The sequence below is a fragment of the Lepidochelys olivacea genome, assembly GCF_965140295.1.
Source record: "Lepidochelys olivacea isolate rLepOli2 genome assembly, chromosome: 2".
Taxonomy (NCBI): Eukaryota; Metazoa; Chordata; order Testudines; family Cheloniidae; genus Lepidochelys; species Lepidochelys olivacea.
This window is the reverse complement of record NC_140412.1, coordinates 39,778,600-39,789,438: the sequence shown is the minus strand read 5'-3', so window position 1 is coordinate 39,789,438 and position 10,839 is coordinate 39,778,600. Positions and strand designations below refer to the sequence as shown.

The 10,839-nt window shown below is 42.7% G+C and overlaps 1 protein-coding gene across 2 annotated transcripts; it reads right to left on the bottom strand.

The window, feature by feature from the left end:
* Positions 1-872: 872 nt before the first annotated feature.
* On the bottom strand, positions 873-10,448 carry COX6C (cytochrome c oxidase subunit 6C). 2 transcript variants are annotated; one of them, XM_084618238.1, is made up of 4 exons: positions 10,328-10,448; positions 8,971-9,098; positions 5,028-5,166; positions 873-991 (listed from the first exon to the last, which is right to left on the bottom strand). In XM_084618238.1, the coding sequence occupies exons 2-3, from the start codon at positions 9,082-9,084 to the stop codon at positions 5,041-5,043; spliced, it is 240 nt and encodes a 79-aa protein (XP_084474364.1). In that variant the 5' UTR covers positions 9,085-9,098; positions 10,328-10,448; the 3' UTR covers positions 873-991; positions 5,028-5,040. The 2 variants fall into 2 exon arrangements, with proteins under 2 accessions (XP_084474364.1, XP_084474365.1); XM_084618239.1 differs by having other exon boundaries at positions 5,032-5,166.
* Positions 10,449-10,839: the final 391 nt, after the last annotated feature.

Here is a 10,839-nt window from a genome sequence, read left to right as displayed (position 1 = left end):
ACTAAAATGGAGGAGAGAGGAAAACCAGCAGAGAACTCAAGAGTAGTGAGTCTAGGAACAGAAAGGAGAAGACCAGACAGCAAGCAAACAGGCAACTTGATGGGAGAAAGTATAAAAATACATTGGGGGAAGGGGAGGGAAGATCTCACACTGTTCTCTCACCTTTCCCCTTCCCTGTGTCTGTTTCTTCCCCCTTTCCTCCAATGAATGTGAGTGTGATAGGGAAGGAAGTGCTAATGACTCAAAACTCTCCCATGCACACCTCCCAGTCAACCCACAACCCTTAAAGGTCATTTTATTTAAGAGTTCTATCAGTCAAAAGTTTGGAACTGCCAGATTAAGGTTGCATGGGCAATATTAATTTGCAACCCCTTTTGTGTATGCATTAGGATGCTGTCTTTAATTACATGACCACATATTCTCAAGAGGACCTTGCCTCATTCAGTAGTACAGGTTGAATTTTGAAGGGGAAGGGAGGAAATTATGTGGCCCTGGAAACCTTAACTCTGGTACATTTTAAACTTTGTAACCTAAGCAAAAAACCTTTCAACTGTTTGTAAATACTATTTATAGGAATCCTCTGAAAGTGCTGTCCAAGCAGCTGTTGCCTATTGAACACTTTAGGCCAGGAAGCAAACAATGCTGTCTGTATTGCCTACCTGCAAATTTGTTGGCTCAGCTGATTTTGGCCAGAATAATGGAGATAACACTCCTACTCTTGGGAAAAAAACTAGTTTTAGTAACCACAAGGGTTCAGGATCTCTATTTTATCTCTCAACTTGTCTTTAGCATTATATGAAGAGTACCACCTGAATTTCCACCCCTTCCCTCAGCATCTAAACAGTCATAGTCAACAGTTAAGATAAATAAGCTTCATTAAGTATTTAGTTTATTGAATTACACTATAGCATGCCCGCCACTGAAGTGTATTACACATTTTACAGTTGACTGAAGAAACAAGTTTAAGCTGTCAAGTCTCCTTGAAGATGATCTGCAAAATAAGAAAAACACGAGTTAATATATTTGGACAATCCTAGCTCTCAGAAGTAAAAACATTAGGATGTATGAATTCAAACAGAGAGGAAAAGTGTTTATGCCAGTAGTTTAGTCTAGAGAAATTTCCCACTATGATTTCCTCATGGCTTATTAAGACACTGCATGTGGTAAATAAAACTGAAACATGGAACAAATCAAGAGCTACAAAATAAGATCTGGAACAGCCTTCAAGATTCATTATGTACACAGCATTGATAAATGCACAAGTGTATGATGGAAAAAATAAGACATCTTACTAAGTACTGTAGCAAGAAGCCTAAAAAAGAAAGGAATGCAACAGAGGAAACAAATGAATGCAGGTGGATTACCTGGAAAGGAAGAAATCCATGTTTGTTAAATTACTTCTCTGTATTAAACTAAACACCCTCAATCTCAATCCTTCACAGCTGCGCTCTATGACAAGAGTCATGCAAGACCGTAGCACCAGAACATCTATATTGTATGTCCCCATTACCACAGTATCTGAGCACCTCACAGCCTGTGTGTTTATCCTTAACACGCCTGTGAGGAAGGACTATTATCCCCATTTTACAGATGGAGAATGGAAGTACTATGGGCTTGATCCACAAAACAACTTGGTGGTACCTAAATGTTGGACTGAGGCATTTAAATTCCTCAATATCCCCGCTCAGTTACCACCTAACTCTGTAGGTCCCCTAGGTACCTGAAAATCTGCAGTGAGCATTCACACAGCTGCCTAGGTCTAGATGCCTAGCATATGCCTAAACCCCAGCAGAATCCTCAAACTAGCTCTCTTACATGCAGGGCCCTATCCAATAGGCACTCAGACTAAACCCACCCAAAATAGCTAGAGGAGCCAACGTTCCCCCTTATAACTTTTAGTCTTTCGATTAGGGCACTCACACAAGCTGTAGGACACCCAGGCTCATTTGCTACCCTAACCCCAGGGGGGAAAGGGATTTGAACTCTGGTATCCCCAGGAGAGTGCCCTAACCACTGGGTTGGGGTATTTGGCAGCAGGTCTCAATCTCTCTTGTAGAAGCTGTTCCACTGTGTATAAATACTTAAATATGAGCTGAGCAAAGGCAGAGATTCAGAGACCTGCCCCAGAATACCCCACGGCACAGTGGTTAGGGCACTCTCCAGAGATGACAAAGACCAGAATTCAAACCTCCCTTCTCCAAATCAGGCAGACAGGGGAATTGAACCCAGATCTGCAACAGCCTGGGTAAGAGTGGCTCCACTGCTGACACTATTTTTGGGGGGAGGAGGGGGCATGGGGGGAAAGGAGGACACACAGGAGGCGGCAAGAAAGAGATTACACACCTAACTTCCAGGGAGGGTTCATTCATGGCTGTGAATGCAAATGGAGAGAGGAGCCTCTCTCCAAACCAGACCTAGTCACCTGTCTTTGAGGAACGGGGTTTAGGTCTCCTCAGCATTTTCTTTTGGGTACCTTCAGCAGCTCCCCACACAGCATGCTGGTTTTTCTAGGTCTCATTCTTAGGCATCTAACTCTTTTCATGTATTATAAAACATCCTAGGTGCCTACCTTGGGGCTGTGGATTCCACCCGGTAGCAACACACCCAAAAGTCAAGCATTGCAAGACTCAGCACTGCAGTGCTGAAAGCTCTTTGAAGTGCTAGTCCTACCTCTTTGCCCTATGTCACGCATAAGTTTATAGCGGAGCAGGGTTTGAACCTCAGTCTCTCAAGTCCTATGCTAATCACTGATCTACTTCCTCTTTGGTAACTGCAAGAAACATTCCAAAAACAGCAGGTTAAAAGAAGTAGTATTAGCCCTAAAATTGGGGAGAAGGGATGGGGGGAAACAAGAGGATTTTCAGAGTCTATTTTTAAGTTAGTCAGTCCAAACCACTGGATTTGCTGCAGTATTAGATATAGTCTAACACATCTTCAGCATGGATCACGAAAGCCTATGACAAATTTTCTATTTACTTATCCAGACCTTCAACAGGTTGGTATTAGTACAGTTCCTACAAGACAGGTGTCCATAGCAAAAATAGCATCAAAACTGAACCTTCATCCAGTTTCATATATATATTTGGAGGGGCTGGGAGATCTCCCCATTCACTATATAGGCAGAAAGTGCAGGTGCAATCTTCCACAGATGTCAGAAGCAGCAATGTTAAATTATATCTCCTCTTTCCCCCTCCTTCTGATTTACCTAGATCAGTGGTTCTCAAACTTTTGTATTAGTGACCCCTTTCAAATAGCAAGCCTGAGTGTGAGCCCCCTTATAAATATATAAAAAAGCATTTTTAATTTAACACTATTATAAATGCTGGAGGCAAAGCAGGGTTTGTGGTGGAGGCTCACAGCTTGTGACCGTTCCCCACGCCCCCATGTAATAACCTTGTGACCCCTGAGCGGTCCCAACCACCAGTTTGAGAACCCCTGACCTAGGCAGTCATATGCACCCTACAATCACTGTAGGTCCCAACCAGCTTCTCTCCTACTGCAGAAGTTGAGGATATTTTTGCATTACATCTCCACATCTGTTGATAATTCTTCTAATGCTCTACCTAAGCAGAGTTACAGATTAAGATTATAGTATTTGTGCCACTCTCTCTCAACTAATGCCACTGGGTAAATGATGAGGAAAGGATAATCCCAAAATCCCTTTAAAGCCTTGAGCTAGTTAATGTTTCACAGTTCTAACAAACAGGTGCACTCAACCTGGTCAGAGAAAGACTTTTGTACATTGGTTGCATACTGGAATGCGTACAGTGTCTTGGTGTAATCAAGAGTTTCTTTTAGCTCTGTTTGCACAGCAAAGCTCTGTTCTTAGTTTCAATTAAAGAGTTTTAAACTTGTAAGTTTGTTGGCAGTAGTGTTTCAGTTGATTTTCCTCCCATACTTAGATCTGACATTCTTGCCAGATAGCTTTTCAAAACACCCTGAAGAAGGCCACCTGACCAAAGCATTGGTGATGTAAGTGCCTGAAAAAGTTAGTTTACATAAACATACATTAGCAGTATTCTTTATTATGATCTTAAACTGAAGGTAGGAGTACAAAGGTAAAGTGATCCCTATGTTATTTACCACACTCTTACATGTTCCTAAAAACATGCAGAATTTCCATTGGGAGGAAGAATAAAAGGATGGTCAATAATCCCATTATTAGTTTACACTACTCTGTTTTGCATTTTTACTTTACAACTATATGAGAAGCATCCATCATCCTTCGTTTGTTATACCAGAACCAGCTGCTATCTGATGTTATGTTTGTGTGTGGAAGCAAGACAAACATTAACACCATTAAGTCCAGTACTTGACCTGTTCATTTAACAAGTAACAAACTGAATGAGACTAAAAGTCAAACCCTAGTTGGCCAGGATAATTTAGAAAGATAAATCATCATGTGATGATCACAGTGAACATTCCTGAGCACCGAAAGAATGGAGAAGCCATTGCCCTTGGTCAGTCTTTGAAGAAGTAGTTTTAAGAGAAATGGAAGAAAGTTGTCAATGAAGAAATCAATCTCAGTTTCATATCCCATATCCCAATTCTTCATCGAGTGTCTTCCTTTTTGAGATAGGGTTACCATAACTGCACACTATTGCAAGTTAGGGTGAACCACTGATTTATATAATATTTTCTACTCCCTATGCATCTTAACATTTTGCTTTTTTGACAACTGCACATCACGCAGAGATGAGGATGATGCCAAGTCTATTCCTTAAGTTACTACTGTTAATTTATTAGCCCCAAAGGGTGTATAAGTAGTTCAATTTTTCCCCTCAATATGCAATACTTTGCATTTATCATCACTGGCCCTAATGATATAGTAACAAAAGAAACATTATCTGTAGTTCCCACTGAGACCCTTTTTCCTTTTCTAAACTTCAGGAACTCTCACCTCCATTTAACTGGAAGCCAATTTAAGGGTAGAACTTGATCAAAAACATCAAAATGGGAAGTTTCCAGTGTATCAATGTAAACAGAAGTTAGTGAGATCAGTTTGATGTAAGGCATTTTATTATTACCTACATATGCTGCTTATGAGTTTTTGGGTTGTACACTTTCAAACACACCAGCTTCCCTCATGGCCTCAAAGTCCTTCATGGAATCATAGTTTTTATAGAAGTCTGCATATGCTTGTTTTCTGGGTTCAGACACGCCGTACTGAAATGCAAAAAGGTAGAGAATTAAGTTTTAAGGAGTAGAAAAATTTGTGTAACAGATGCAGAAAGCTTGTAATTCACTTGGTGGTGCCGTATCACCTGATACAAGACTACTGCAATCTCAAAAAAGCTGTCTTTAGTTCAACACAGAACAGTTAGATATTAGCAGGTTACAGCAATACTTTTATTCAGATTTAGATCCTGAACTATTTAACGGATGGGAAAACAAATGTTTAGTGTTGTTTCATCTAAAAATTGGAACCAGATTTACAAACAGCATTACTAAATTTTCAGGACACCAGTAAATTTATTCTTCCTTGTCAGATAACGTGCAGAAGTCCAAGTGATCATCTTCTCTCAAAAAATTGTCACCAACTGGTCATGGTTCTATTCTTAAAGGATTTAGAAATAAACTTTTAATATGCCCATGGACAATCACACAGTTAAGTGAATTAGGGATGCCCTTTTATCTATCGTTCCTACTAAAACTGAGTTACAGTTAGAACAATTCTGTAAGGTTATAAAAGGCGGAAAGGGGGCTGCCAAAGCAAATAGCCAAAGTGATGCACCCACTTTGGCCACATCTACACTAAGAAAAAGGTGGGTTCACACTCATTAATTAACACACAATTAAATCCTAGAGAAGACAAGGCAGTTTAATATTAACATGGTACTTAACTTCACACATATGAACACTACAAATTGCTTTGTCTTCACTAAGATTTTACCTTGTGCTAATTACCATGTGTTCACATATAAGGTGAGAACATCCGCCACCTTTTTCCTAGTATGAACACACCCTTGTGCTCCATGCTGTGGTTCATTTGTTTTGATAGAATCTTTTAGTCAACCGAATGGCCATATAAATCTGGGAGCTCCTTGAGGAATCATCTGATTGGGCACAGCAGTGGCAAAGGGCAAGATACCATGCATGAATTTCTTTACCCATCCCCACCTTCCTCAAATTCTATACCAGCTGTGAGCATAGCTGGCTAGGAAAGAAGAGAAGACAATTGACAATATTCACAGACCAGGGGCATATTCTGCAGGTATTTTAAACTGATGTAAATCTAGACGAATGCCAGAGGTCAGTGGAGTTATACACCTGTACATTTGCAGGATTTGGCCATGTATGCACATAATTAAGGGACCAGTGGATGAAGACTAGTCCTCCCACACATACCCCTTCAGTTCAACGAAGTGTGCCAAAGCAAGGAACAAGAGTGTAGGAAACTAACTGCTCTTATGTGAGGAGCTTGGCTCTTCACACAGAAGACCCAGGTGGAAAAAGCACAAAACTGAGATTTATACCCTATCTGCATTCCCAGTTTTTGTAGTGTGCTCTTTGTACATACCCAAAAATCTGACCCTATATTTTTTTTTAAAAGATTGCCCCACCACATATGCTCCAGGTTTGTTTAAAAAAAGAGAAGCATTGCAGTGATTAATGATACATCAAGTGTCAGTTTAGTTATGTCCTGGTAAGTTGCTACTTTACTTTAATGGACTCTTTTTCAACTCTCCAAGGGGAGCTGAAGCCTTTGACTGTGCTGGTAACAGAGCTAGGCTTTACTGATGAATAACAGTAATTAAACCTTAATATTTACAGCTATCTTCAGCTAGGGCTTTCTGAAAATTTAAATGTTGCAAGTGACAAAAACGAAGTTTAGTAAGAGACTGGAGGGTCAGTTATTCTATGTACTTAGAAATGAGTTGCTGAATGCGTGTGTTTAGACTGCCTAGGTAATTAATTTTGAGTGAAACTTTTTTTGCAAGATATCACACCTCATCAATCTAGCAAACATTTAGTAATAAAGGCAATCAAGCCATCCTAAGACATAAAAAGTGATAGTTGTGCATTCAGTGTATTAAAGGTATTTAAAGTGTTTAACTACCGCTATTCTGTCTGCACGACTCTTTAGGGTCCCAGAAAGCAAAGCTTCACTCATGTGGCATTGCCCCTAATCCTTAAAGAAAAAGGTCTTCAACCTCACACTTAAGCCAGAGTTCTATTTTTTCACCATGTTGTCCTTATCCCTCCAGAGATATCCTGTATCCACCTTGCCCACTGTACCTTATCAGACAGATTGTCAACAATAATGATAGACGCTCCACTGAGCACATAGGTAGTCTTCTGACCAAAGCATGATATCAAGGCTATTAACAATTCTCTGGCTTTCAATGGTGGCTAAAGATAGTTGAAAAAAGTGGCTCTCAACCTTTATGAGCATCCAGCAGATAATAATTAATACAATAAAAATACTACTTCTATTGCAGCGGCATCTGAAGTCCCTTAAGCACTTTGCAAACACAGAGGAAGACCTCATCTTACAAGAGATCAGTCTAGATGTTTATTTTACACTCTACAACAACTTTACAAAATACTCAGATGCCAATGCATATGCCAAGAAGGGTTAACCCACTCTAAGAAAGCAGAAACGGCTGAGAGATGTTTGACTCTCCTAAATGAGGGGGATGAGGGATAGCTCAGCGGTTTGAGCATTGGCCTGCTAAACCCAGGGTTGTGAGTTCAATCCTTGAGGGGGCCATTTAGGGAACTGAGGCAAAAACTGGGGATTGGTCCTGCTTTGAGCAAGGGGTTGGACTAGATGACCTTCTGAGGTCTCTTCCAACCCTGATATTCTATGAAATGAAATTAAGTTACACAAGGCAGAGATGACAGTTTTCAGAGTAACAGCCGTGTTAGTCTGTATTCGCAAAAAGAAAAGGGAGTACTTGTGGCACCTTAGAGACTAACCAATTTATTTGAGCATAAGCTTTCGTGAGCTACAGCTCACCGATGAAGTGAGCTGTAGCTCACGAAAGCTTATGCTCAAATAAATTGGTTAGTCTCTAAGGTGCCACAAGTACTCCTTTTCTTTTTACAAGGCAGAGAGTTTGCCCATCTTGCTTAGCTAAGAGTTTCAAAGACCATCAGTCTGTGGATAACTTCATAAGTGGGACCCTCCTCAGGAAGCATCTCTCTCTCCCCTCTTCCCCCTCAATAAATATCCTACATTAAACATAGGCCAGTCCATGAACCAGTTTGAGCACCACCAATTTTAAATGTTTTAGGTCAAACCAGCATGAGCTGCACACAGCACTACGGCTATGTCTGAACGGCACAAGTAACCTGGGTGATTGCATCCATGTTAACCTACCCTGGGTGTGGGCATCCTAACAGCAAACCCCTACCAGTATTTGTGTCCTCATTCACCCATGTGTGTATGCAGACATATCTCATTGTTCTTAGTTGTGAGATGCCCTAGGATTCTTTCCCACTCAACTGCAGGAAAACTTGACTGTCCTTCAGGAAAAATTGTGGGAAGGCATTGGAGGACTATCTCCTCACTTAAAAGCAGTCTGGATTAAAGTGGAGCCTGTATTCTAACCCCCACCTCCACCAGATAAAATAACCCAGGCTTAAAGCACTTCCAAATCTGGGTCAGATTTTTTTTTTCTTGTATGAACCATGTGGGCTAAAAGCCAGGTAAGAGTTCATGTTAACTGGGCAGTGTAGACATGAATTGTGCAATGCTTGGCTCCTAGGATTAGTCCAAGGTTTGCCAACAACTGCGTGGCCTCGGTCAAGTCACTCAAACTATCAAAGGTTATCTGTAAAATAGGAACAACTCCTCTCAAAGAAGCACCAAAAAGGTTTTACATAGCACTCTGGAGACATGCTCATGAGAAATCCACCACAGCAGTTTTCTCATAAACAGATAAATCAAGTCAAAGTCCTGAACCAGAAGGCTATATAGATTGGTCAAGATGAACTGGGTTCACAGATGTTATTAGACCTCACCTTGTACAAAACTGCACTTCCCAGGGATATAATCATTGCCCCTACAATATGGAATCTCAGCCGTTTGGCCAGGAGGCCTCTCATCTGTGGTTTGGGCAACAGAGTAGATGACATGGTGATGATTTCTCCTAGGAAAGTAATACATTGGAAATTTATTAAGAGATGTACACAGAAAGTTCCTGTCCTAATTGATGCATTTTGTTTTCTATGTATATAACAGACTTGTTAGACTAAACATTTCACAAGAGAATACTAGAGTAGCTTCACAACATATGCAAAATCATCCCCTCCATTAAAATACCTCTTTACAACATCTGAGATGCTTTTTGAGGACAATCTATTTGTAAGAGGAAACTATCAAAACACAACAGACCTTAAATACTTTATATATAATAGACTAGTTGATAAGAGTTTTTCTTTCTACTGTTTATGGTGTCTTATCCACACAATACCCTTCCGTCTCCTATGAAGTCTACTGTCATTTTATATTCCTGAGACAAGTCATACTCAGATTCTTTTAGGCCAGGAACCGTATTTTATTAAGCTAGATAGCATCATGTATGACTAATGCACTAGATTAAAAAAATAAAGGTGAGAGACAACCCTACTGTAAAGTAATACATCTCTTCAACAGGGATTTATTGTGCCATGTACACAGTAGTGCAGCAGACTGTACACACGGTCGTATGAGACATAGAACTGAATGTAAGGAATTGTCTATACAAAAGTTTTGCCAGTTCAGCTATGCCAGCAAAGCCCTCCAAATGCAGATGCAGTCATGCTCAGATAAAAGTGCTGTTGCTGAAAAAACTCCGTTTGCACCTCGCGGTCTGCCATCTCCTGGCAGGGAACGCAAGGCAGTGGTGGTCTGTGGTCTATAGGTCAGACCCCCATGGTAACAGAGACCCTACTCCACTGTCCAACTTTATACACATCCCCGGGGATCATACGCAGAGAACTAGGCCAGGGCCCGCCCCTGGCCTGCGGCAGGTGCCTAGGCCACAAACACCAACCGAGTGACAAAATGGGGACAAGATTCACACGGCCCAGGCACGCCCGGGTCAGTACCAGGCCCAGAAGTGACCGAGCCTCCGGGCAACTCTTTCGCACGCGCCCCCCTCGCAGCCTCGTCCTGCTTCCCAGGCCCTTCGCTCGGCCCCTCACTCGCACGATGCGCGGAGGCTGGTAACGGCCGCGCGGCGCCGCAGGCCTCAGGGACACGGAGGTCAGAGGCGGCCGCGGGGGCTCCCGGAGCGCCGGGGCGGGGAAAGGGAGGGGGGAGGGGGAAGAGAAAGGCGGGGGCGCCTGGCTAGCGGACCAGCTCCGGGAGAGCGGGGCGCGGGGAGACGCCACTCACTTCAGCAAAGTACCAAGGTCCTTCCGCACTGAGAGCCGGACACCGACTACGGAACTACAGCCGCGCATGCGCAACACACTGACTAGGCTACGGCAAGCCGCCCGGCTCAAACCGCGAGCCACTAAACTCAGATTCGTATGGGGGTGGGGCTAAGCAACACAGCAGGGGACCACCATGGAGGGGGAGGAAGGAGGGAGTGAGGGAGGGCAAAGGAAAAGCTGTGGGGAGGGAGAGGACAAGCTCCCCTGCTGTGGCTCTCGCTACCCCACCATCTCTCTAGGCAAGGGCATGACAGGAGCCCCACCCCCACCCCGTACTGCTCCTTCTGCAGGAGCCTTCAGTGTGACAGCATCATCCTTGCATGCACATTGCAGTGCGCAACAGTGTCCTGTCCCACTCTGACCAACGATAGCCCCGCCCCGACTGACCAAGGCACCCCCCAACCTGCTCAGACCCACCAACAGTGGCGTCACCCTGACCAGCTCCGACTGGCCGCCCTACTCCAACCAACC

What these genes read in the sequence shown, in the direction of transcription:
- COX6C (XM_084618238.1), bottom strand. Translation starts at nt 9,084, where the DNA reads ATGTCATCTACTCTGTTGCCCAAACCACAGATGAGAGGCCTCCTGGCC. An exon ending in GAAGTGCAGTTTTGTACAAG is followed by an intron (nt 5,167 to 8,970) that starts GTGAGGTCTAAT and finishes TTTGCATTTCAG; the next exon opens with TACGGCGTGTCTGAACCCAG.